The sequence below is a fragment of the Salvelinus namaycush genome, chromosome 4 (assembly GCF_016432855.1).
Source record: "Salvelinus namaycush isolate Seneca chromosome 4, SaNama_1.0, whole genome shotgun sequence".
Taxonomy (NCBI): domain Eukaryota; kingdom Metazoa; phylum Chordata; class Actinopteri; order Salmoniformes; family Salmonidae; genus Salvelinus; species Salvelinus namaycush.
The window spans coordinates 58,614,703-58,642,520 of record NC_052310.1 but is presented as its reverse complement, the minus strand read 5'-3'; the positions used below and the strand labels follow the sequence as shown (position 1 = coordinate 58,642,520).

General features: G+C 42.3%; 1 protein-coding gene across 4 annotated transcripts; it reads left to right on the top strand.

Moving 5' to 3' along the window:
- Positions 1 to 808: 808 nt before the first annotated feature.
- On the top strand, positions 809 to 26,361 carry LOC120046677. 4 transcript variants are annotated; one of them, XM_038992084.1, is made up of 4 exons: positions 809 to 1,558; positions 21,658 to 21,817; positions 22,090 to 22,195; positions 23,191 to 24,603. In XM_038992084.1, exons 1-4 carry the CDS (start codon positions 1,154 to 1,156, stop codon positions 23,222 to 23,224), a joined length of 705 nt encoding a protein of 234 aa, XP_038848012.1. In that variant the 5' UTR covers positions 809 to 1,153; the 3' UTR covers positions 23,225 to 24,603. The 4 variants fall into 4 exon arrangements, with proteins under 4 accessions (XP_038848012.1, XP_038848009.1, XP_038848011.1 ...); XM_038992081.1 differs by lacking the exon at positions 23,191 to 24,603 and adding an exon at positions 24,611 to 26,361 and having other exon boundaries at positions 816 to 1,558; XM_038992083.1 differs by lacking the exon at positions 23,191 to 24,603 and adding an exon at positions 24,611 to 26,361 and having other exon boundaries at positions 842 to 1,540.
- Positions 26,362 to 27,818: the final 1,457 nt, after the last annotated feature.

The following is a 27,818-nucleotide window of genomic DNA, read 5'->3' as shown; positions in this document are numbered from 1 at the left end:
GTGTGGTTCAAAAGTCAAAAATCATGTCAGTATTCGTTATTATTGAAGGAGAATGCGGTTCTTATCGAGTTACACAAATCCACAAGGAGTCGTAGAAACCATACAGTGTATTCAGACCCCTTTACTTTCCCCACATGTTTCAGCGGCAGGGAGACTAGTCAGGATCGAGGGAAAGATGAACGGAGCAAAGTACAGAGAGATCCTTGATGAAAACCTGCTCCAGAGCAGGTGAAGGTTCACCTTCTAACAGGACAATGACCCTAAGCACACTGCCAAGACAACGCAGGAGTGGCTTCCGGACAAGTCTCAATGTCCTTGAGTGGCCCAGCCAGAGCCTCTGGAGAGACCTGAAAATAGCTGTGCAGTGACTCTCCCCATCCAACCTGACAGAGCTTGAGAAGATCTGCAGAGAACATTGGGAGAAACTCCCCATATACAGGTGTGCCAAGCTTGTAGCATCGTACCCAAAAAGACTCAAGGCTGTAATGAACTGTTTCGCTGCCAGAGGCTCCACTGATAGCCAGATGTAGCGGGGCAATAATTCAGTAAGGTGTCGGGACAGCTTTATGTAGGCCTTAAGTTTGTGGGCACCGTTTGGCACCATTATAGTGCAATTCATGTATTCGTGTTGTGTAGTGGCTTTGCTGGCATGCAATATTTACATGCTAAAATCGCCATAGGTCACAAGTATGCTTACTTTCCACTGATAGTAGGTGCTTTACAGGTAATCCTAAGTGAGAAGCTTGCAATGTGATGGTCACCCTATTTATCCTGTCCTGTGTGTTTTGTGCTACTTGGGTGAAGCTTTCCTAAAGCATTAGCTATGGAGGCGTGGCCTTAAATTACGTTTCGTTTCGAGGCGTGTCAAGGCGATCAAAGTACAGTACATTTTTTCTCCCACTGTCTCGAAGCTACAGTGGACACGGTTGTCGGTAGGCTAATATTACAGCAACAAAGCCAACGGGATGCAGGGTAGGCAAATCGACTGACAATCGCAGGAGTGAGGATACCAGGGAGAGGGGGTTTTAACGGTATTTCTCAGGTATAGGCTGTAGAGCCTACATGTTTTAGAACAGACAAAAATAGAAGACAAAAGGACAAACGGGTCATATTTTGCTGGCTCGAAAAGTCGACTCGCTTTCAGTTTGCAACAATGGAATTAAGTTTTATATTGCCTGCTATTCTTTTCACCCTGTTCGCTATTATTCTGGTGACAACATTGTTCAGTACCAACGATACTTCGACTGTCTCGTCCTCTGGCACTGCTGCATCCAAAGCGTATCACTCAGGGGAGGGATCTTTGGCGCAGTCCGGGAGAGAGGTGGTGAAAACGGGATTAGCTAAATCAGGACCGTCGGTAAATCTTACGGAGAAACAGGGGACAGCAGCAGGGCTAACCTTAACGGACAAATCGGAGGAGGACAGTGAATGTCGATCTGTCGGAAAAATAATGGATCCGGTGGCAGCGGACAGAAGGACAGTTGAGGAGGAGGGGCTGCCCGCTGCAGAAGTTAGGACCCATGCTGCTCACGAGAAAAAGGTGAAATCTGGCATTATGGTAGGCTAATATAATGTGCAGTATGAGTAGTGTATATGCCTAATATTTTATCAGGTTTGGGGAGTAGCGGATTACAAACAAACTAGATGTAATCCGTTACATGACATTTAATCCGATTACATATTTTTGAAAACATTACTTCTAGGATTACTTTTCAATTCAGAAGGGATGTTTGCGGGAAAAAATGACACTTTTCTGAATAGCTAGGTTTCTATCCAAGTGGTGACAGATTTTAATGGAAATACTCTAGAATCCACATAAGAAAATGTGCATTTTCCAACCAGTGGTGTTTTCACCAAATATACTTTTGCTGATAAAAATCTGTGCTTGATGACAGTGTGCACAAATTTGACTTTTTCAGTTTAAGTTTATGTATCGAATAAAAATCTCAAATTCAATATGTTTCCATCCCATTTTCAACTCTTCCTATAGTTGTCACAAAAACGGTTGCTTTTTTATTTGTCAAACGGCAGCCAAACATCGATGATCATGTCACCAGAATAAGATCCTCGATATTTATTCCATTGGCAACAGATTTTCATGCAAGTATAAAAAATAAAAATCGGCATAAAAACAATATGCTAATTTTCTCACCAGAGATGTGTTTCCATCAAATTGACTTGTGGATAAAAGTCTGTGCGTGATGACGTAGTCCACATACAAATACATTTTGCGGTTAAATTCCCATGTACCTAATAAAAAAATAGAAATTAAATGTGTTTCCATCACATTTTCAACATTACTGATGGTTTACTCAACAACAAAAAATGAGTTATAGCGAGTGTGTCTACTCTGGTATTGGCAGGTGTGCTCTAGCCAACAGCTCACATAAATCATAAATAGTGCGGATAGACTACCAACATGAGATTATTATGGACAAATTAGCAAGATAATTTTTATTTGTCAAAAGGCAGCCAAGCATAGATGATCATGTCACCAGAATAAGACCCGTTGATATTTATTGGAAAGGAGCATCAACCTCATCACCTGGCACGTTCACCACCCCTTGAAGTTATTTAATCTGTAGTCTAATAAACTGTATGCTTTCCCGAGTTGTAGTGGACATTTCTAGAATAATTAATTTGGACATTTCTCGCATAATTCATTTTACCGACACAAAAAGAACGCACCATGTCTAACATATTTATTTTGTCGACATTTGGAACGTTTACTTACAATGTTCTGTTTCTTTCATGACATGTTTTATCCGAAAAGGACTTTACTCTCATAAAAAGGTTGGATGGAGACCTGGTTAGTGATACCAAATTAATTTGATGGATCGTGGGAAAAGAGCAGGTATGGGTTTTTGTAGGCTACAGTCTGTCTTCCAATGGTGCGATTGCTGTCGGCATCCAAAGATGATCAAATTTGAATAAACACTTGGACGTAAAGACGACAGCAGTGGTGTAGACTACGGGCGATACGGATATAATTATTATTGATATCTACATAGCACATTGATGGGAATCACACTGCTGTTCTCTCATTTAGCTATTTGCGCCTTACCGATTGTGGTTGTTGTGGATGGCTGTTCACAAATGTATGTGTATTTTAACCCAATAATGGTTGAATTGAAGAAGATGAATCTACCTTTCAATCATTGTTTTTGCGACCAGTGGAACAATGCGCTCTTGCATCAAACGCAGTCCGGATCCCAAACTATGGAATAAAAGTTTAAGGGAGTTCCTCTCTTCTGAACTGAACCGTGTTGTAGTGCTCCAAAAACGTGTTAATTCAAGAAGTCCACGAGTAGGGCTTTTATTGCTCAATCTAATTCGTACTGATTCCCCACCCCCCACAAAGTCCATAGGCCTAACTGCATATGCGCAAACTCGCGCACTTTTGATATACTTCCACAGCTGCAAATTATCGAGATATCAAAGTGTCACAAACAAAAAAGTTAACAATGGGCCTATAGCAAATGCTGCGCATGGCATTAATTGTTCATATGCAAATAACACTTTTCGGTAGTGCTCAATGCATGCCATTCCAAAAACAGCATTCATTTTTCAACTCGACGCAATGAGCTCAATCAGTCCTCCATGACAACAAAATAATAAAATAATCTGATTTTGTGGCTGTGCCAGCTACTGGCCACTCTGCAGAACTGCCTCCAGAAAAAGATTCATGACGAAAATCGCTAGTTTGCGCCTCTTAAGGGAAAAGTAATCAAAGTAATCAGATTATGTTACTGAGTATGGGGTTAAGATAGCTAGGTGAGACAACAACACATTACAATTGTATAAAGTACAGTTTCCCTCAACAGAATACACTACTTCTCTCCTTGGTCAGGTAGGTATTGCAGGTAATGCCCATTATATGCAGCTTTCTGGACCAATAAATTGACACTGTTTGCTACACAGCCAACTCAATCGTCTTGTTCGCAATTGCAGCTGACAGTGCAGGCGACTGTCGACTGACTGATCTACAAAGAACCTTGCATCATAAATAACTCATTATTATTTGTAGATCAGTCATTCACAATTTACCCATGATACCTTACGGTTTTGATTCTCTTGAACACGGCCATTGACAATGGGCGCGTTCGAGAGGATCACTATTGTCAAGTCGGTGACCATCTGTTGGTCAACACCTTCAAAAGTGTGTTGCATTATGTTAAAAATAGTACGACTTGTGCCGACATGTTGACTGCATAAACTTTACATAAATCGTGATCAAAGGTCATGATGTTTTGACTGCAAGTTTCTGCAGTTGCTCTTCACCAACTTTGTACTGCAGCCATCGCCTGCATTGTGGGAGGCTCTATTGTCAATCAATCATTAGGGTGTTTTTGTTTGACCCACATGGATGTGACCAAAGACATGACTGAAACAGGAACCAACTTCATGTAGGCTTTACAGTGGATAGCCTATATGCAAATAAATATGATTTTTGAGGCTCTCTCAGATTGTACAATTTCAGTGTATGGTGGTTGGTGCCATGTGTAATTTGGCATTATAAAGAAAACCACATTAGTGTCTGACTTTTGGCTGTCGCAGATGCACCTCCATTGACTTCACCCCTCAACTTTTATCTACAGTCGTTTGCTTTCGCCTTACCACTCAAACGCACATATTCTCACACGGATAGGCTACAAGAGCCTTGGCCAATACATCACAAATGTCACATTTCTATGGTAGAGTAAATCACCTCTAACTGAGTCATGTCTATGCCGCAAGTAACCTAGTCTACAAGCATGCCTCAATTATTTGCTGAAGTGCACAGTGGGTGGCAGTCCAGTATGGCTCTGGATGAACCATCACCATAGATACTAAGAAGAAACCATAAAGGTGTGAAACACTGGGGTGTCAGCACCTTGGAGAGAGGTAAGATGTGTGACATACTGCACCCCAGCACAGAGGGAGGGAGACTACCTAAGCCTGTGTGATTGTAAAGGTGACACATGGGGAGAGTCAAGTGCCAGGTCAGCAGCCTGCCGAGAGAGAGGTAACGAAATGGGGGAGGGGAGTGAGGAGTAGATGAGACTAGGGCAGTCATGACATTTTGTCAAGCCGATTATTGTCATGCAAATAGCTGCTGGTCTTGTGATAATTGACCATTAATTTGAGTGATTTAGCAGATGTTCTTATCCAGAGTGACTTACAGTAGTGAGTGCACACATTTTCATATTGGTCATATAAGCTAGATCCTTGCAATGTCTCATTGAAGATCTATATAACTTTTCTGGACTCTGGACTAAAACCTAATTATGATAAGTGTACAATATTACGTATTGGATCTTTATAAAATACAACTTTTACATTACCTTGCAGTTTACCTAAAGAATGGGCTGACGGTGAAATAGACACACTTGTTATTCATATCATAAAAGATAGAAATGAGCTCTCCACAATAAATTTCAATAGAAAATGAATATTAATAGACAAGACCCTGCAACCATGGAGAGGTAAATACGTCTCTATTTATGGAAAAATTACACTGATGAACTCCTTAGTCATATCTCAGTTTACTCACTTAGCCTACTCCTGACCTGTTTTTCAAATCATACAAGCGAAAAATATTTTGTTCTATCTGGGATGCTAAACCAGATAAAGCGGGTTGAGATGATTAAATATAAAAGCACTATACCTCTCTATAAAAGCTTCACTTACACAAAAGTTTTACTTGAAACCTAAATGGTTCTCAAGTAGATTACTAAGAAAAGCTCATCCATTGTTTAAAAATGGCCTTTTTGCCTCTGTGCAGATTGCCATGTCTCATTTTCAATTAATTGAAGATTAAACGTTTTTCAAAGTGTCTCTCTTTTTCGAACAAGCATTGCAGAGCTGTTTACAATTTCAATTTCATCCCCCTGAAAAGATAGAACAAATATTATAACAAATATTATGGTTGAACTCAAATGTACTGGTTGATAAAATACCTGTATTTATGGAAAAGATGTTTGAAAAGGGTATTTTGTTTTAAAATTATGATGTAAATTGGAATGGTAGAGTTATGTCTTTCATGGAGTTATCAGAATTGTATGGGAAGGTCGGCTCAATCCAAGATTACAACCAATTGATTACAGAATTACTACAAAAATGGAGGAGGCAGGTGGCAGCGGGAGGAGGTAGGGAATTGGTCTATCTGCCAAATATAAACAATCAAAACTTGCTGAGGAATAAAAATAGATTTTTGATGTACCAATTCCATGGTACTGGGTGTATGAGTTGATATATAAAATTACGGAAGATTCAAGACTTCGTGCCTTTCAGCTAAAATTCTTGTACAGAATTCTTGCCACCAACAAAATGTTGAATATTTGGTGCATACAATCATCAGAGCTCTGCAGATTTAGACCATTTGTTTTGGTATTGCCCTGTGGTAGCCTGTTTCTGGTCTCAAATTCAGGAATGGCTGAAAAGCACTACAATAATCTAAAATTGACCCTAGAAATGCATTGTTGGGAGATCTGGAGAGACCGGGTCAGTCAATTACTAACATACTAATAATCTTAGCAAAAGTATTTATCTTCAACTCACAATCTGTCGATTCAATTCGATTAGATAGATTCAAATTGTATGTTAAACATCACAGCGTAGTTGGAAGATATATGGCGCATAGAAATCCGAAGAGGATGGCCAGCAGAGATATGTGGGATGGGTTGAGGGAAGCTGAGGGTTGGGAAGTGGAATTGGAGACAAGTGGGAGTGGAGTTGCTAGGTGGGGGATAGAATGACTGTCAAAGTTAAAAGTCAAAAGTAAAGTCAAATAAAAAAAGTAAGTTTGAATGACACTGAGGGGCAACGTTGTTACATCTAATGCCTGTTTGCCTGAGGCGGATGCCGCGCAGGTGTTTGTACACGTGTACACATGCATATACACACACTCACATTCAAATGTGCACACATACACACATGTAAATAGTGCCATACGTGCACTGAAACGTATTCAGTTGGCCTTGCTGTTATGATTTTTTGTTGTCCTTGATGTCTTTTGTTTTTGCATTGTTTTTCTCCTTTTTCTCTTTTGTTAATTTTGTTGGTTGTTGGTGCATTGGGGGACGGTGGCTTGAGGGGGGAACTTGGGCCGGTGGCTGATAGGTCGCTGGTTCGGTCCCCATTTTGACCTTGTGGGAGATCTGTCGACGTGCCCTTGGGCAAAGCGTTGACCCTGGTTGCTTCTGTGGGTCGCTCTGGATGGGAGTCTGTTAGATGACTGAATGTAATGTAAATGTTGAGCGGCTTCACTGCAAGTAGATTGTATGTTTTAATATTCAATAATAAAAAAGACTAATTAAACATCAGTGGCGACCCGTCATTCAGGGCAGGTTGGGACGAGCCCCACCTGTTTTGAGCCGTACCTGTTTAGCAAAATACAGTACATATTTATATTTATATACTGTACATATTCACGCCTTGGGTGCTGCCATAGATTTACATTAGAAGTGCCCGCCCAAGAAGGCACAAGGTCATTGACCACAGATAAAATGACATCAAATCACGTTATATCTACTGTAGCTTTGATTAGACTGATCATGTCAACATCATACTTAAAAAATCTTAGCAAGCTAGCTAGCTAGACAAGCAGTCATCATCATGAATCACGTTGACAATCTACTGGCAAATACCTTTCAATCCTTGTCATATAAAGATAAATGATATACTGATAAAAAAAAATATAAACGCAACATGCAACAATTTCAATGATTTTACTAAGTTACAGTTCATATAAGGAAATCAGTCAATTAAAATAAATTCATTAGGCCCTAATCTATGGATTTCACATGACTGGGGAGCCAGGCCCAGCCAATCAGAAATAGTTTTTCCCCACAAAAGGGCTTTAATACTCCTTAGTTTCATCAGCTGTCCGGGTGGCTGGTCTCAGACCATCCCGTAGGTGAAGAAGCCGGATGTGGAGGTCCTGGGCTCGCGTGGTTACACGTGGTCTGTGGTTGTGAAATTAACATTAAATTATCTGGCAACAGCTCTGTTGGACATTCCTGCAGTCACTATGCCAATTGCAATCCTTGATACATCTGTAGCATTGTGTTATGTGACAAAACTGTACATTTCAGAGTGGCCTTTTATGTCCCCAGCACAAGGTGCACCTGTGTAATGATCATGCTATTTAATCAGCTTCTTGATATGCCACACCTGTGAGGTGGATGGATTATCTTGGCCAATGAGAAATGCTCACTAACAGGGATGTAAACAAATTTGTGCACACAATTTGAGAGAAATAAGCTTTTTGTGCATATGGAACATTTCTGGGATCTTTTATTTTAGCTTATGAAACATGGGACCAACACTTTACATGTTGCGTTTATATTTTTGTTCTGTATAGATAAAACGTATCGGTGCTCATCGGCCATTGGACATAAACGTTACAAAACAAGTCAGAAATCACAAATTCAACAATAAGTGGTTTGGAAGGAATCAGTGGCTAACCGATGCAAAGCAATCAGTATTTGGTGGAGAGGGTGTATGGTCCAAGTCTGGGTTTAAGGATTTAAAACATCTGTCTGAAAGGGTATCTTTTCCAACCTTAAAAGGATAAACATTCACACGTAACACCATGGCCAGATTGAATACATTCAGCATGATTTCAGCCGGGTTCATAACAACTGAGAACTCAAAACTGGGATATCTTTGACTTTGGTGCTTTCAAGACAACTGGGAACTCGCATAAAAAACGAGCTCATACTGGGAAAATACGTTTTGAACGGTCATCCAACTCGGAGTTCCAAGTCAGGAACTCAGGTCTCTTTCTAGAGCTCCGACTTTCCGATCTGAAGATCACTGACGTCATCATTCAACCTCGTTTTTTCCTGAGTTCCCAGCACCATAAATCCAGATAATGCCAGATTTTGATGACAAAGTTTGCCCACAAGGACAACCTTCCTGAACACTTTCCTGTTCAAGTGAGCTCAGCACAACAACGATGAGTCCAAAAAAAGGCCTACTCCTTGTATGCTGCTACATAAATTATGTAATATACCGGGGATATACAGTGCCTTCGGAAAGTATTCAGACCCCTTAATGACAAAGCCAAAACAGTTTTTTAGAAATTTTTGCAAATGTAAAAAATAAATAAATGAAATATCACATCCCGTTGGCTTTGTTACTGTAATATTAGCCTACCGACAACCATGTCCACTGTAGCTCCCAGACAGTAGACAAAAGGTACTTTGATCGCAGTGACACGCCCCATAGCTAATGCTTTAGAAAAGCTTCACCCAAGCAGCTCCAAAACACACAGGACAGGATAAATAGGGTGACCAACACGTTGCAAGCTTCTCACTTAGTAGGTGCTTTACAGTTAATCCTATCAGTGGAGAGTGAGCATACTTGTGACCCGTGGCGATTTTAGCATGTAAATATTGCTGGGGCAAACACATGCCAGGAAACCACTACATAACACTAAACAATACATTAATTGCACTATAACGGTGCCCACAAACTGTTAGGGCCTACATAAAGCTGTCCCGACAGCGGCACTTTCCTTTAAGCACTATGGAGTGAATTATTACACTGGCTACACCTTGCTATCAGTGGAGCCTCTAGAGGCAGCGAAACAGTTCATTCAGCCTCATTTACTGCATTTTTTTTTTAACCATAGCTAATATGGCTGAATTGATTAAATACATACGTTTGGTAAGTATTCAGACCCCTTACAAAAAAAGATTGCCATTTTTAAACTGCTGTAAAAGTGCAGTAACTGCAGTCAACTGGTATTTTGGACACAGTAAATGCAGAATAACTGCATTGTACTGCAGTTGAACTGCATATATACTGCACTCTAGCTGCATTTACACTGCAAAATTACTGCAGTAAAAAACTGTTATTTTGGACGCAGTATTTGATGCAGTTATACTGCACTCTGAATGCAATCTTTTTTCGTAATGGACACCTTGACTTTTTCCACATTTTGTTACGTTACAGCCTTCTTCTAAAATTGATTAAATGTTTTTTTCCCCTCATCAATCTACACACAATACCCCATAATGACAAGGCAATACAGGTTTTTATATATTTTTTGCAAATGTATTAAAAATAAAAAACGGAATTATCACAGTGTATTCAGACCCTTTACTCAGTACTTTGTTGAAGCACCTTTGGCAGCGATTTACAGCCTCGAGTCTTCTTGGGTAGGACGCTACAAGCTCAGCACACCTGTGTTTGGGGAGTTTCTCCCATTCTTCTCTGCAGATCCTCTCAATCTCTGTCAGGTTGGATGGGGAGGGTCGCTGCACAGCTATCTTCAGGTCTCTCCAGAGATGTTTGATCAGGTTCAAGTCTGGGCTCTGTCTGGGCCACTCAGAGAAGCCACTCTTGCATTGTCTTGGCTGTGTACTAAGGGTCGTTGTCCTATTGGAAGATGAACCTTCGCCCCAAATCAAATCAAAGTTTATTTGTCACGTGCGCCGAATACAACAGGTGTAGTAGACCTTACAGTGAAATACTTACTTACAGGCTCTAACCAGTAGTGCGAAAAAAGGTGTGTGTGTGTGTGTAGGTAAGTAAAGAAATAAAACAACAGTAAAAATACATTTGAAAATAAGAGTAGCAAGGCTATATACAGACACCGGTTAGTCAGGCTTATTGAGGTAGTATGTACATGTCGGTATGGTTAAAGTGACTATGCATATATGATGAACAGAGAGTAGCAGTAGCGTAAAAGGAGGGGTTGGCAGGAGGTGGGACACAATGCAGATAGCCCAGTTAGCCAATGTGCGGGAGCACTGGTTGGTCGGGCCAATTGAGCTAGTATGTACAAGGATGTATGGTTAAAGTGACTATGCATATAAGATAAACAGAGAGTAGCATGAGCGTAAAAGAGGGGTTGGGGGGGCACACAATGTAAATAGTCTGGGTAACCATTGGTTACCTGTTCAGAAGTCTTATGGCTTGGGGGTAAAAACTGTTGAGAAGCCTTTTTGTCCTAGACTTGGCACTCCGGTACCGCTTGCCATGCGGTAGTAGAGAGAACAGTCTATGACTGGGGTGGCTGGGGTCTTTGACAATTTTTAGGGCCTTCCTCTGACACCGCCTGGTGTAGAGGTCCTGGATGGCAGGCAGCTTTGCCCCAGTGATGTATTGGGCAGTACGCACTACCCTCTGAAGTGCCTTGCGGTCAGAGGCCGAGCAATTGCCGTACCAGGCAGTGATGCAACCGGTCAGGATGCTCTCGATGTTGCAGCTGTAGAACCTTTTGAGGATCTCAGGACCCATGCCAAATCTTTTTAGTTTCCTGAGGGGGAATAGGCCTTGTGGTGCCCTCTTCACGACTGTCTTGGTGTGTTTGGACCATTCTAGTTTGTTGGTGATGTGGACACCAAGGAATTTGAAGCTCTCAACCTGCTCCACTACAGCCCCGTCGATGAGAATGGGGACGTGCTCGGTTCTCCTTTTCCTATAGTCCACAATCATCTCCTTAGTCTTGGTTACGTTGAGGGATAGGTTGTTATTCTGGCACCACCCGGCCAGGTCTCTGACCTCCTCCCTATAGGCTGTCTCGTCGTTGTCGGTGATCAGGCCTACCACTGTTGTGTCGTCTGCAAACTTAATGATGGTGTTGGACTCGTGCCTGGCCATGCAGCCGTGGGTGAACAGGGAGTACAGGAGGGGACTGAGCACGCACCCCTGTGGAGCCCCAGTGTTGAGGATCAGTGTGGCAGATGTGTTGCTACCTACCCTCACCACCTGGGGGCGACCCGTCAGGAAGTCCAGGATCCAGTTGCAGAGTGAGGTGTTTAGTCCCAGGTTCCTTAGCTTAGTGATGAGCTTTGAGGGTACTATGGTGTTGAACGCTGAGCTCTAGTCAATGAATAGCATTCTCACATAGGTGTTCCTTTTGACCAAGTGGGAAACGGCAATGTGGAGTGCAATAGAGATTGCATCATCTGTGAAACTGTTTGGGCGGTATGCAAATTGGAGTGGGTTTACGGTTTCTGGGATAATGGTGTTGATGTGAGCCATTACCAGCCTTTCAAAGCACTTCATGGCTACAGACGTGAGTGCTACGGGTCTGTAGTCATTTAGACAGGTTGCCTTTGTGTTCTTGGGCACAGGGACTATGGTGGTCTGCTTGAAGCATGTTGGTATTAAAGACTCAATCAGGAACATGTTGAAAATGTCAGTGAAGACACCTGCCAGTTGGTCAGCACATGCCCGGAGCCCACGTCCTGGTAATCTGTCTGGCCCCGCAGCCTTGTGTATGTTGACCTGTTTAAACGTCTTACTCACATCGGCTACGGAGAGCGTGATCACACAGTCGTCCGGAACAGCTGATGCTCTCATGCATGCCTCAGTGTTGCTTGCCTCGAAGCGAGCATAGAAGTGATTTAGCTCGTTTGGTAGGCTCGTGTCACTGGGCAGCTCGCGGCTGTGCTTCCCTTTGTAGTCTGTAATAGTTTGCAAGCCCTGCCACATCCGACGAGCATCGGAGCCGGTGTAGTATGATTCAATCTTAGCCCTGTATTGGCGCTTTGCCTGTTTGATGGTTCGTCGCAGGGCATAGCGGGATTTCTTGTAAGCTTCCGGGTTAGAGTCCCGCACCTTGAAAGCGGCAGCTCTACCCTTTAGCTCAGTACAAATGTTGCCTGTAATCCATGGCTTCTGGTTGGGGTATGTACGTACAGTCACTGTGGGGACGACGTCCTCAATGCACTTATTGATAAAGCCAGTGACTGATGTGGTGTATTCCTCAATGTCATCGGAAGAATCCCGGAACATGTTCCAGTCTGTGATAGCAAAACAGTCCTGTAGTTTAGCATCTGCTTCATCTGACCACTTTTTTTATGGACCGAGTCACTGGTACTTCCTGCTTTCATTTTTGCTTGTAAGCAGGAATCAGGAAGATAGAGTTGTGGTCGGATTTACCAAATGGAGGGCGAGGGAGAGCTTTGTACGCGTCTCTGTGTGTGGAGTACAGGTGATCTAAAAAAAAAAAATCCTTCTGGTTGCACATTTAACATGTTGATGGAAATTTGGTAGAACTGATTTAAGTTTCCCTGCATTAAAGTCTCCGGACACTAGGAGCGCCGCCTCTGGGTGAGTGGTTTCCTGTTTGCTTATTTCCTTATACAGCTGACTGAGTGTGGTCTTAGTGCCAGCATCTGTTTGTGGTGGTAAATAAACAGCCACGAAAAGTATAGCTGAGAACTCTCTAGGCAAGTAGTGTGGCCTGCAATTTATCACAATATACTCTACTTCAGGCGAGCAAAATCTAGAGACTTTCTTAGATTTCGTGCACCAGCTGTTGTTTACAAATATGCACAGACCGCCCCCCCTCGTCTTACTGGAGTGTGCTGTTCTATCCTGCCGGTGCAGCGTATATCCCGCTAGCTGAATATCCATGTCGTCATTCAGCCACGATTCCGTGAAACATAGGATATTACAGTTTTTGATGTCCCGTTGGTAGGATATTCGTGATCGTACCTCGTCTAGTTTATTGTCCAATGATTGCACGTTGGCGAGTAATATTGACGGTAACGGCAGCTTTCCTACTCGCCTTCTGCGGATCCGGACGAGGCATCCGGCTCTACTTCCTCTGCGTCGCTTCCTTATGCGAATAATTGGGATGTCTGCCCTGCTGGGTGTTTGGAGAATATCGTGTGAGTCCTGCTTGTTGCTGCTGTTGTTGTTGTTGAACAAATCTTTGTCTAATCCGAGGTGAGTGATCGCTGTCCTGATATCCAGAAGCTCTTTTCTGCCGTAAGATATGGTTGCAGAAACATTATGTACAAAATAATTTACAAATATCGCAAAAGAAACACATAATAGCACAATTGGTTAGGAGACCGTAAAACGGCTGAGGTCCTGAGCTCTCTGGAGCAGGTTTTCATCAAGGATCTCTCTGTACTTTTCTCCGTTCATCTTTCTCTTGATCCTGACTAGGTTCTCAGTCCCTGCCGCTGAAAAACATCCCCACAGCATGATTCTGCCACCACCATGCTTCACCGTAAGGATGGTGCCAGGCTTCCTCCAGACGTAATGCTTGGCATTCAGGCCAAAGAGCTCAATCTTGGTTTCATCAGACCAGAGAATCTTGTTTCTCTTGGTCTGAGAGTCCTTGAGGTGCCTTTTGGGAAACTCCAAACGGGCTGTCATGTACCTTTTACTGAGGAGTGGCATCTGTCTGGCCACTCTGCCATAAGGCCTGATTGGTGGAGTGCTGTATAGATGGTTGTCCTTCTGGAAGGTTCTCCTATCTCCACAGAGGAACTCTTGAGCTCTGTCAGAGTGACCATCGGGTTCTTGGTCACCTGTCTTTATGGTTCCAAACTTCTTCCATTTAAAAATGATGGAGACCACTGTGTTCTTCGGGACCTTCAATGCTGCAAAAAAAAATTGGTACCCTTCCCCAGATCAATCTTGTCTCGGAGAACAATCCTGTCTCCTTCGACCTCATTGTTGATTTTTGCTCTGACTGTCAACTGTGGTACCTTATATAGACAGGTGTGTGCATTTCCAAATCATGTCCAATCAATTGAATTTACCACAGGTGTACTTCAATCAAGTTGTAGAAACATCTCAAGGATTATCAATGGAAGCAGGATGCACCTGAGCTCAATTTCGAGTCTCATAGCAAAGGGTCTGAATACTTATGTAAATAAGGTATTTCTGTTTTTTTATATAGAATAAATTTGCCAAAATGTCTACAAATTTCTTTTTTGCTTTGTCATTATGGGGTAGTGTGTAGATTTATGAGGGGAAAAAAGATGTAATCAATTTTAGAATAAGGCTATAACGTAACAAAATGTGGAAAAAGTCAAGGGGTCGCAATACTTTCCAATTGCACGGTATGTATACTGTAGCTAAAACAGTAATACTAAATGTATGTTGTGTAGTAAGCTGTTAGTAGCCCATGTGTCTCACCCTAACACGGAACCCAAACCGGCTGCGCGCTTGCGCCATCGTGTGCTATTGTGCATAAATTTATTTCCCCCCCCACACCAAACGCGATCACGACACGCAGGTTAATATATCAAAACAAACTCTGAACCAATGACATTAATTTGGGGACAGGTCGAAAAGCATTACACATGTATGGCAATTTAGCTAGTTAGCTTGCACTTGCTAGCTAACGTTAATTGGTCCTATTTAGCTAGCTTGCTGTTGCTAGCTAATTTGTCCTGGGATATAAACATTGAGTTGTTGTTTTACCTGAAATGCACAAGAACCTCTACTCCGACAATTAATCCACACATAAAACGGCCAACCGAATCGTTTCTAGTCTTCTCTCCTCCTTCCAGGCTTTTTCATCTTTGAACTTATATGGTGATCGCATCTAAACTTTCATTGTATTACCACAACAACCGGCAACAAAGTTCGTCTTTCAATCACCCACGTGGGTATAACCAATGAGGAGATGGCACGTGGATACCTGCTTCTATAAACCAATGAGGAGATGACTTTCAGCGCGATCTGCGTCAGAAATAGGAACGATTTCTATTTTAGCCCTTGGCGTCGCAGACTCTCGTTGGCGTGTGCGAGCAGTGTGGGTGCAATAATTGAATAACATGGATTTCTAAATTTATTTTGCGACGCTCGTGCACGCGACGTGTCCGGTCTGGTCAGCATGTAAGAATTTGGTCCCTCTTCCCTTCAGAACTTAGCCTATACTGTTCAGACTTTGTGGTGCACATTTGTATTTTTGTATTTATTAAGGATCCCCATTAGTTCCTGCCAAAGCAGCAGCTACTCTTCCTGGGGTCCAGCAACATTAAGGCAGTTATATACAATTAAAAATATTACATGACATTACATTTAAAAACACTTTTTACACATTAAGTGTCTTCCCTCAGGCCACTACCCTATCACATATCTACAATACAAAATCCATGTGTACGTGTGTGTAGAATGTCTTATCATGTGTATGTGATTCTGTGCCTGTGTGTGTGTCTCTTCACACTCCCTGCTGTTCCGTAAGGTGTAGTTTTATATATTTTTTTATCTGATTCTACTGCTTGCATCAGTTACCTGATGTGGAATAGAGTTCCATGTAGCCATGACTCTATGTGGTACTGTGTACCTCCCATAGTCTGTTCTGGGCTTGGGCATTGTGAAGAGATGTCAACACTTCAGCATGTCAACACTTCTTACAAAAACAAGTAGTGATGAAGTCAATCTCTCTTCCACTTTGAGCCATGAGAGATTTACATGCATATGATTAATGTTAGCTCTCCATGTACATTTAAGGGATGTTCTTTTTTCCCAAGGTTCCTCTTTGTGGCACCTGACCACACGACTGAATAGTAGTACAGGTGTAACAAAACTAGGGTCTGTAGGACCTGCCTTGTTGATAGTGTTGTTAAAAAGCAGAGCAGTGCTTTATTACTGTTGTATCAACATGTTTTGACCATGACAGTTTACATTCGTTATTATTGAAAGTGAATGCATTTTTTTTTTTGTTACACAAACACACAAGGAGTCAGTAAAAACAGTAGGCTATTTGTTTAAGCAAGTCAGCCATATTAGCTATGGTTTTTAAAAAGGCAGTAAATGAGGCTGAATGAACTTTTCCGCTGCCAGATGAGGCTCCGCTGATAGCCAGGTGTAGCGGTGGTAAGGATTCACTCCAGGTGTAGAAAAGAAAGCTCCGCTGTCGGGACAGCTTCATGTAGGCCCTAACAGTTTGTGGGCATCGTTTGTCACCGTTATAGTGCAATTCATGCATTGTTTAATGTTATGTTGTGTAGTGGCTTTGCTGGCATGCATCTAAAAAAAATTGTTGGATTTGCCCCACCAAGATTGGGGCAAATGTGTACAAGCCCTATACAGGCCTCCATGTGTACAAGCCCTATACAAGTGCCTTTGGAACATTTACATTTAAAGATACACTATGCAGAAATCGCTCAGCCATTTTCTGGTTGCTAAAATTCTAATAGTTTACCTAATTTCAGATTATGTGACAAAACAAGCAAGTATATTGTAGAGAATCATCTAAACTGCTGTGAAACATATTTTCAATGACCAAAAATATTGTATTTTCAGCTGTTAAACAAAACTTAAAAACAGGAAGTATAGAAATAGTGCACATAGAATAGTTCTACCGCTTTTTAGACTTGCAGATCTATATGAAACATATTTTCAATGACCAAAAATATTGTATTTTCAGCTGTTAAACAAAACTTAAAAACAGGAAGTATAGAAATAGTGCACATAGAATAGTTCTACCGCTTTTTAGACTTGCAGATCTTACATTTCTATGTGAATTTTGTCAGGTCACCCAAAACGTTACTTAATGCAGCTTTAGAAAAGTATAATAAATCCATTTAATATACACTATCACAATAAATCCATTATATATTTTAGGCAGGTCTGAAGAAACATTATGATATGAAGAAAATATATTTCAGAAGAACCGAACACAAGTTGGCCTACTGTATGTTATCTGGCTATGCGCCATGGCATAGGCTGTAGGCCAGTTCATTTAGCAGACAAGATATTCTTATAAATTCCGTGCCAATTATTTTATATGACAGTGCCATGTTGAAAGTCAATAAGTTCTTTAGTAAGGCCGTTCTACTGCCAATGTTTGTCTATGGAGATTGCATGGCGGTGTGCTTGATTTTATACATCTGTCAGCAACAGGTGTGGCTGAAATAGCAGATTTCATAGTAAGAATAATATAATTGAACTTAGCTGAATAAAATAAAAAGGATATTTTATTCTAATAGTTTACCTAATTTCAGATTATGTGACAAAACAAGCAAGTATATTGTAGAGAATCATCTAAACTGCTGTGAAACATATTTTCAATGACCAAAAATATTGTATTTTCAGCTGTTAAACAAAACTTAAAATCAGGAAGTATAGAAATAGTGCACATAGAATAGTTCTACCGCTTTTTAGACTTGCAGATCTATAACTTACATTTCTATGTGAATTTTGTCAGGTCACCCAAAACGTTACTTAATGCAGCTTTAGAAAAGTATAATAAATCCATTTAATATACACTATCACAATAAATCCATTATATATTTTAGGCAGGTCTGAAGAAACATTATGATATGAAGAAAATATATTTCAGAAGAACCGAACACAAGTTGGCCTACTGTATGTTATCTGGCTATGCGCCATGGCATAGGCTGTAGGCCAGTTCATTTAGCAGACAAGATATTCTTATAAGTTCCGTGCCAATTATTTTATATGACAGTGCCATGTTGAAAGTCAATAAGTTCTTTAGTAAGGCCGTTCTACTGCCAATGTTTGTCTATGGAGATTGCATGGCGGTGTGCTTGATTTTATACATCTGTCAGCAACAGGTGTGGCTGAAATAGCAGATTTCATAGTAAGAATAATATAATTGAACTTAGCTGAATAAAATAAAAAGGATATTTTATTTTATTCCTGAGAATAAAAAAGTATGCAAATGAAGTGGCTCTGTTGAGTGTAAAAGAGATAATTTGAAACAGGTCCTATACACTAGATGAAGAGTTATTTGTCAAATTTGAATTATACAAACCTTAGAATGTCTTCAAAATATAAACATATATGGGCTGCAAAGATTATAGCCTATTGACTATTTGAAAAAGTCGCAAAAAAGCTTGCTCTCTTTTCCTTGGCTAAATCAAATCAAATTTTATTGGACACATACACATGGTTAGCAGATGTTAATGCGAGTGTAGCGAAATGCTTGTGCTTATAGTTCCGACAATGCAGTAATATCTAACAAGTAATCTAACAAAGTAATCTAACAAATTCACAACAACTACCTTATACACACAAATGTAAAGGGTTGAATAAAAATATGTAAATATAAATATATGGATGAGCAATGGCTGTGCGGCATAGGCAAGATGCAGTAGATGGTATAGAGTACAGTATATACATATGAGATGAGTAATGTAGGATATGTAAACATTATTAAAGTAGCGTTATTTAAAGTGACTAGTGATACCTTTATTAAGTCAATTTATTAAAGTGGCCAGAGATTTGAGTCTGTATGTTGGCAGCAGCCTGTCAATGTTAGTGGTGGCTGTTTAACAGTCTGATGGCCTTGAGATTGAAGCTGTTTTTCAGTCTCTGTCCCAGCTTTGATGCACCTGTACTGACCTCGCCTTCTGGATGGAAGCAGGGTGAACAGGCAGTGGCTCGGGCGGTTGTTGATCTTTTTGGCCTTCCTGTGTAGCTAAGGCTGTACATTGTGTTCTTTCATCAAGTGATCATATTTTCACCCATGAGACTATTCTCAATTTAATATTGTCTTTACTAATATGTCAAATGTGTTTTGATTTAGAATGGCCCATTATCAAATGGGCAGGAACAAGGGCAGGGAAAAAAAGACACATCATTGTGTTATTGACTGTACATTTGTTTATGTGTAACTCTGTGTTGTTTGATTTTATCACACTGCTTTGCTTTATCTTGGCCAGGTCACAGTTGTAAATGAGAACTTGTTCTCAACTGGCCTACCTTTTTTTATTTATTTCACCTTTATTTAACCAGGTAGGCAAGTTGAGAACAAGTTCTCATTTACAACTGCGACCTGGCCAAGATAAAGCAAAGCAGTTCGACACATACTACAACACAGAGTTACACATGGAGTAAACAAACGTGTTTTGTGTACGTAACTGCTCGCGTGTGTATGATCATGCAAGCATTTCACTGTCAGCTTTTGTACATGCTGTAAACTGTGCACGTGACGAATACGTTTAATTTGATCTTGCTATGTCTAGTTATTATCTGTGCATACCTCTTGATTGTGTGCTGGTAACAATAAAACAAGTCTATATACAATGTGTGCAAATGAGGTGAGATAAGGGAGGTAAGGCAATAAATAGGCCATGGTGGCGAAGTAAATACAATATAGCAATTAAACTCTGGAATGGTAGATGTGCAGTAGATGAATGTGCAAAGTAGAAATACTGGGGTGCAAAGGAGCAAGATAAATAAATAAATATAGTAGGGGATGAGGTAGTTGTTTGAGCTATTTACAGATGGGCTATGTACAGGTGCAGTGATCTGTGAGCTGCTCTGACAGCTGATGATTAAAGCTAGTGAGGGAGATAAGTTTCAGTGGTTTTTGTAGTTCGTTCCAGTCATTTGCAGCAGAGAACTGGAAGGAGAGGCGGTTAAATAAACACCTGGTGAAATAAAGGTGAAATAAAGAAATAAAAATAAACACTCTGATAGCGAATGGAGGCCACTTTCCCACATTTTGTTTTTAAGCCTGGTAGGCTTCTCTGGTTTTATAACGGAGCAGCTGAGAAATAAACATAGTAGCAGTTGGGACCCTCCTCTTTTTAGTGTCAACCATCGAAACTCTGCTTTCACATGGGACTGCATATAAACTCAGCAAAAAATAAACGTCCTCTCACTGTCAACTGCGTTTATTTTCAGCAAACTTAACATGTGTAAATATGTGTATGAACATAACAAGACTCAACAACTGAGACATGAACTGAACAAGTTCCACAGACATTTGACTAACATAAATGGAATAATGTGTCCGTGAAAAAAGGGGGGTCAATATCAAAAGTAACAGTCAGTATCTGGTGTGGCCACCAGCTGCATTAAGTACTGCAGTGCATCTCCTCCTCATGGACTGCACCAGATTTGCCAGTTCTTGCTGTGAGATTTTACTCCACTCTTCCACCAAGGCACCTGGAGGTTCCCGGACATTTCTGGGGGGAATGGCCCTAAACAGGCGTTTGCGCAGTGGATGCGGTTTGATGTAGTTTACAATTAAAGTTACCTTTTTTTTTAAAAATCATTTTTATTTAACGAGGCAAGTCAGTTAAGAACAAATTCTTATTTATAAAGACGGCCTACCGGGGAACAGTGGGTTAACAGCCTCGTTCAGGGGCAGAACGACAGATTTTTACTTTGTCAGCTCGGGGATATGATCCAGCAACCATTTGGTTCTGGCCCAACGCTCTAACCACTAGGCTACCTGCTGCAGTATATCTCTGACTTCTATGCTCAGCTCTTTTGCCGCCAGTTTCTCTCATACAATGCGTCCATCCCTCGCAGAGGGAGACACATTCATAACTAGAGTGTAGAGGCCTGTCCGCTGTCCCGCCATAGATGGAGCCCCATCTGTGCAAAAGCCCACCATTCGATCCCATGGAATCTGTTTTTCGTGAATATAGTTATGCAGCACACTGAACATCCCCTGTGCCGTTTCATGCTCGGGAATCGTGAGACGGAAGAATATGTTCTTGTGAATAGCATCCCCTGACATGTATAGCGAACATAAGTCAATGTATGGGCATCTGGGCCCTCACAACTAACGTCCATTTGGAGAGCATTAGGAGTTTTTGAGTTGTTCAGTCAGAGTTTCCTCTTGATTGCTAGCAATAGCATATATTCTTTATTGCAGTGTTATCTGACAAAGGTATTGATGTGAGTTTCTGTGCCTCTGCCTCCCCACACATTGTTTTCACCATATCAATTGCAGCCGGTAAAATCAAAGTCTCTGCAATAGTGTGTGGTTTCATAGCGTAGCGGGCCTAGCCATTCACCATGGGAATAATATATATATATTATTTATTTATTGTCTCCAGATTTTGGAAATTCTCTTGTGACCCCATTTTCATATCAGGCGAACCCACGTGGGGTCGCGACCCCTAGTTTGGGAACTGCTGGTTTAGTCCAATGTTTCTCAACCTCTCCCTCTCACTTTCTGTCTCTCTTCCTCTCTGACAGTCTGGCCAACGGTACTCGACCTCAAACACTGCCTCAGCGCCAGTGGATATTCCAGGTAGAGACTTTGGTCACCTACAATTCCCTGAGGGGGGGTCGTTACTGTGCCCTTTCTCCTACCGACAGACAGGGGGTGCCACAGAGAGCCCAGAGTACAGCAACGGTGAGTAAGCCACTGCTTCAATCACTGTGGATAGAGCAATGGCCACCAACTTTGGTCCTGTTGACATATACAATTTGCCAGCTTTTTTTTCAGCCTAGCAATAACACACCCTGATTTCAGCTAATCAAGGTCTTGGTGATCAGTTGATCAGTAGACTCAGGTGTGTTAGTATTGGCTGGGAAAAAAGCATGCACAGCATGTAGCTCTCCAGGACTTGGGCTGGTGAATGACCACTGGGATTCAAACAGCACCAAGAGAGCCTTTTCTCTCAGCAGATATGGAGGAAGTGGAAGTGCCCCTGAAATACGTCCCCGGCATGCTGCGGACCAGCCAGATGGAGAAGATGATGACCAAAGAGGAGCTGGAGGAGGAACAGAGGTCAGTGCTGGGCTGCATCTCAATACTCTGACGTGGCTTCCTCTCCTAGTCTCCTCCCCTTTCCCCATATTCAACTGCTACTGCATACCAGCAGTAACTGGCCGTGTCCGAATACCCACACTTGCGTTCTAATAGTAGGCTTTTTGGGTATGCGAATATAGAACGTTTTATAGGATGTGACATTTTCAAAAGTTAGTATGCTTTAAATGCCAGGATGACATACTAATTTCAGCTTTTCATCAAGTAGAATCTGCTGTACACTTTTGAAGAATACAATTGTCTTTTCAGACCCATGTGTGTTTGACAACAACTGATAATCAGAATAGGGGACACACTCTACCAAAACAAATGAATGGCGTGGAACAAGAACAATTGCGCATTACATGGCACTTTCTCAGTATGGACGAGCTTAGTATGTTAATATTTGTTACTTACTGCATACATTTTAACTAAACAGTACATCCTAAATAGTATGTAGTACGATTAGTACGATTAGTACACAGTATGTAGTTTTAGTAAGTAGTACGCAAGACAGATTTTGGACATGGCCATTATAAATTGTCTTTCCCACTGTTTAACCCTCTCCTGTCCAGCGTCCTCTGCTACCTTACAGCCCCTCTCCTCCTCGCCAAGCGTCAGTGTGTGTTGTCTTTGTGAGGCTGGCTGTGCTTAGCAGCTGCTTCTATCCACGGCACCACTGGGGACTTAGGACCAGGGCCCCGAAAACAAGGCACAGGAAAGAAAGAAAGAAAGAAAGAAAGAAAGAAAGAAAGAAAGAAAGAAAGAAAGAAAGAAAGAAAGAAAGAAGGAAACACATTTTCAAGAAAGAAGGAAACACCCCCATGAGTTGAGGGAGATATCACAAAACTGACCTTAGATCAGTGTTCCAGGGCAGTTTCATCTTACTCCAGCAGAAACCTAGGCCTCCTATTCAGAGACCGACCCAGGCCTGGTGTCTGTCTGTAACATCTGTGTCCTGCTCTCTATTTCTGCAGGGTAGAGTTCACCACTGACTTTACCTCTCTGTAAGTCCCTCGGACAGACAGACAGACATGCAGACAGACAGGGGCTGTAGTAAAAACATGGTAATGTATGAACATAAGAATTGCGCTAATTCATTAGGGTCGTCATTGCCTGACCATGCTAGAACGGATGGATGTGCTTAAACTCTAACCTCCGATGTGATTTTTAACCTTAAACTAAACTGACACCAAAAAGCAAAGGTATTTAAAAGTTTCAGTTCTGAAGCCCCTTGTCTTTTCAAGCATGGCCATCTAGTGACCTACCATCCAGTCCCCTGGCCTCACGCTTATACCAGATGTCTCTCAACTGTATTCCTCGAGAGACCAGCAGACGCTGCTGCCCTCAAGGACTGGACCAGTCCCATATCCCCATGTCTCTCATCCGTACCTCATGCTCCTCAACCTTTACCCCCCCCCCCCCCTCCTCCTCCTCTTTCCTGCTCCATCCCCCCAGCTCCCCTGAGGACGTTGCCATGGTTCCCATGTGTTAAATATTAATCAGGTGTTTCTCAGGGGTGGGTAAGGTGTTGATTGGGACATAACATTTGAGGGATCACCTCAAACCAGATGACACTTCCCCTATTTGATACAACTCATATGACAATTCCCCATTTGACCAAGAGGTGGTGCATTGCATCACCAAAAGCAGTTTGCCGTTTTTTGTCATGAGTCTTGTTCTGGAGGCAGCTCTGCAGAGGGGTCACTAGAGCATTTTTTATTTTATTTTAGAGCTGGCACAGCCACAGTCATAAAAGCTGATATGAAACTTAACCTTAACACTAATCCTAGCCACACTGCTAACCCTAATGCCTAACCTTAAAAACGGTCATGAATTTTTACAATATAGACAATTTTGACTTTGCAGCTGGCCCATCTAGCGGAAATTGCTTAATTCTGCCTCCAGGACAAGACTCATCCCAATAAATGTCAATCCGCTCACCAAACTCTATTTGGTAATTATTTTGTATCTGGCTTGCTGGTTTGCTGATTTAGAGCAAACAATGCAATTATTTTATTTTGTTTCAGATTTGATCCAGACAAGGCATGTAGGATGATTGTATGATACCACCCTCCGCCTGATCATATATTTTTGTTTTTAGAGATTGGTTCAGTGGCCATTTTGCTCACACCATATTCCCTGTTCTGTGTTGGCTGTGTTTCTCCATGCTGCACTTGGCTGTGTTGGGCTGGGCTGTACCATCATCTAGCTTTGCTGACCTATGTTCTGCACTTGTATCATGAACCACTTGTCGTTAACCATCTGTGCATGTGTGTATACTAGAGTTTATTTTTTTAAACCTGCCTCTGTCCCTGTGGGCTCTATCTCTATCATTGACCAGGTGACAGCAGCAGGGTGGAGACTCAGATTTGTTTACCTGTGTGTTTTTCCCAGGGTGCAACGGGAGCAGCTGGCAGCCATCTTCCAGCTGCTGAAGGAGAACCAGGAGACGTTTGGGGAGGTGTCAGAGGGAGACGTGGAGGAGCAGCTCAGACTCTACTCCATCTGATCCCCTACTCACACCCTACTACAACTGACTACAACATCTGAACCCCTACTCTACTCACACCCTACTACAACTGACTACAACATCTGAACCCCTACTCTACTCACACCCTACTACAACTGACTACAACATCTGAACCCCTACTCTACTCACACCCTACTACAACTGACTACAACATCTGAACCCCTACTCTACTCACACCCTACTACAACTGACTACAGCATCTGAACCCCTACTCTACTCACACCCTACTACAACTGACTACAACATCTGAACCCCTACTCTACTCACACCCTACTACAACTGACTACAGCATCTGAACCCCTACTCTACTCACACCCTACTACAACTGACTATAACATCTGAACCCCTACTCTACTCACACCCTACTACAACTGACTACAGCATCTGAACCCCTACTCTACTCACACCCTACTACAACTGACTACAACATCTGAACCCCTACTCTACTCACACCCTACTACAACTGACTACAACATCTGAACCCCTACTCTACTCACACCCTACTACAACTGACTACAGCATCTGAACCCCTACTCTACTCACACCCTACTACAACTGACTACAGCATCTGAACCCCTAATCTACTCGCACCCTACTACAACTGACTACAACATCTGAACCCCTACTCTACTCACACCCTACTACAACTGACTACATCTGAACCCCTACTCTACTCACACCCTACTACAACTGACTACAGCATCTGAACCCCTACTCTACTCACACCCTACTACAACTGACTACAGCATCTGAACCCCTAATCTACTCGCACCCTACTACAACTGACTACAACATCTGAACCCCTACTCTACTCACACCCTACTACAACTGACTACAGCATCTGAACCCCTACTCTACTCACACCCTACTACAACTGACTACAACATCTGAACCCCTACTCTACTCGCACCCTGCTACAACTGACTACATCATCTGAACCCCTACTCTACTCACACCCTACTACAACTGACTACAGCATCTGAACCCCTACTCTACTCACACCCTACTACAACTGACTACAACATCTGAACCCCTACTCTACTCGCACCCTACTACAACTGACTACAACATCTGAACCCCTACTCTACTCACACCCTACTACAACTGACTACAGCATCTGAACCCCTACTCTACTCACACCCTACTACAACTGACTACAACATCTGAACCCCTACTCTACTCACACCCTACTACAACTGACTACAACATCTGAACCCCTACTCTACTCACACCCTACTACAACTGACTACAACATCTGAACCCCTACTCTACTCACACCCTACTACAACTGACTACAGCATCTGAACCCCTACTCTACTCACACCCTACTACAACTGACTACAGCATCTGAACCCCTAATCTACTCGCACCCTACTACAACTGACTACAACATCTGAACCCCTACTCTACTCACACCCTACTACAACTGACTACAGCATCTGAACCCCTACTCTACTCACACCCTACTACAACTGACTACAGCATCTGAACCCCTACTCTACTCACACCCTACTACAACTGACTACAACATCTGAACCCCTACTCTACTCACACCCTACTACAACTGACTACAACATCTGAACCCCTACTCTACTCACACCCTACTACAACTGACTACAGCATCTGAACCCCTACTCTACTCACACCCTACTACAACTGACTACAGCATCTGAACCCCTAATCTACTCGCACCCTACTACAACTGACTACAACATCTGAACCCCTACTCTACTCACACCCTACTACAACTGACTACAGCATCTGAACCCCTACTCTACTCACACCCTACTACAACTGACTACAACATCTGAACCCCTACTCTACTCGCACCCTGCTACAACTGACTACAGCATCTGAACCCCTACTCTACTCACACCCTACTACAACTGACTACAACATCTGAACCCCTACTCTACTCGCACCCTACTACAACTGACTACAACATCTGAACCCCTACTCTACTCACACCCTACTACAACTGACTACAGCATCTGAACCCCTACTCTACTCACACCCTACTACAACTGACTACAACATCTGAACCCCTACTCTACTCACACCCTACTACAACTGACTACAACATCTGAACCCCTACTCTACTCACACCCTACTACAACTGACTACAACATCTGAACCCCTACTCTACTCACACCCTACTACAACTGACTACAGCATCTGAACCCCTACTCTACTCACACCCTACTACAACTGACTACAGCATCTGAACCCCTAATCTACTCGCACCCTACTACAACTGACTACAACATCTGAACCCCTACTCTACTCACACCCTACTACAACTGACTACAGCATCTGAACCCCTACTCTACTCACACCCTACTACAACTGACTACAACATCTGAACCCCTACTCTACTCGCACCCTGCTACAACTGACTACATCATCTGAACCCCTACTCTACTCACACCCTACTACAACTGACTACAGCATCTGAACCCCTACTCTACTCACACCCTACTACAACTGACTACAACATCTGAACCCCTACTCTACTCGCACCCTACTACAACTGACTACAACATCTGAACCCCTACTCTACTCACACCCTACTACAACTGACTACAGCATCTGAACCCCTACTCTACTCACACCCTACTACAACTGACTACAGCATCTGAACCCCTACTCTACTCACACCCTACTACAACTGACTACAACATCTGAACCCCTACTCTACTCACACCCTACTACAACATCTGAACCCCTACTCTACTCACACCCTACTACAACTGACTACAGCATCTGAACCCCTACTCTACTCACACCCTACTACAACTGACTACAGCATCTGAACCCCTACTCTACTCGCACCCTACTACAACTGACTACAACATCTGAACCCCTACTCTACTCACACCCTACTACAACTGACTACAGCATCTGAACCCCTACTCTACTCACACCCTACTACAACTGACTACAACATCTGAACCCCTACTCTACTCGCACCCTGCTACAACTGACTACATCATCTGAACCCCTACTCTACTCACACCCTACTACAACTGACTACAGCATCTGAACCCCTACTCTACTCACACCCTACTACAA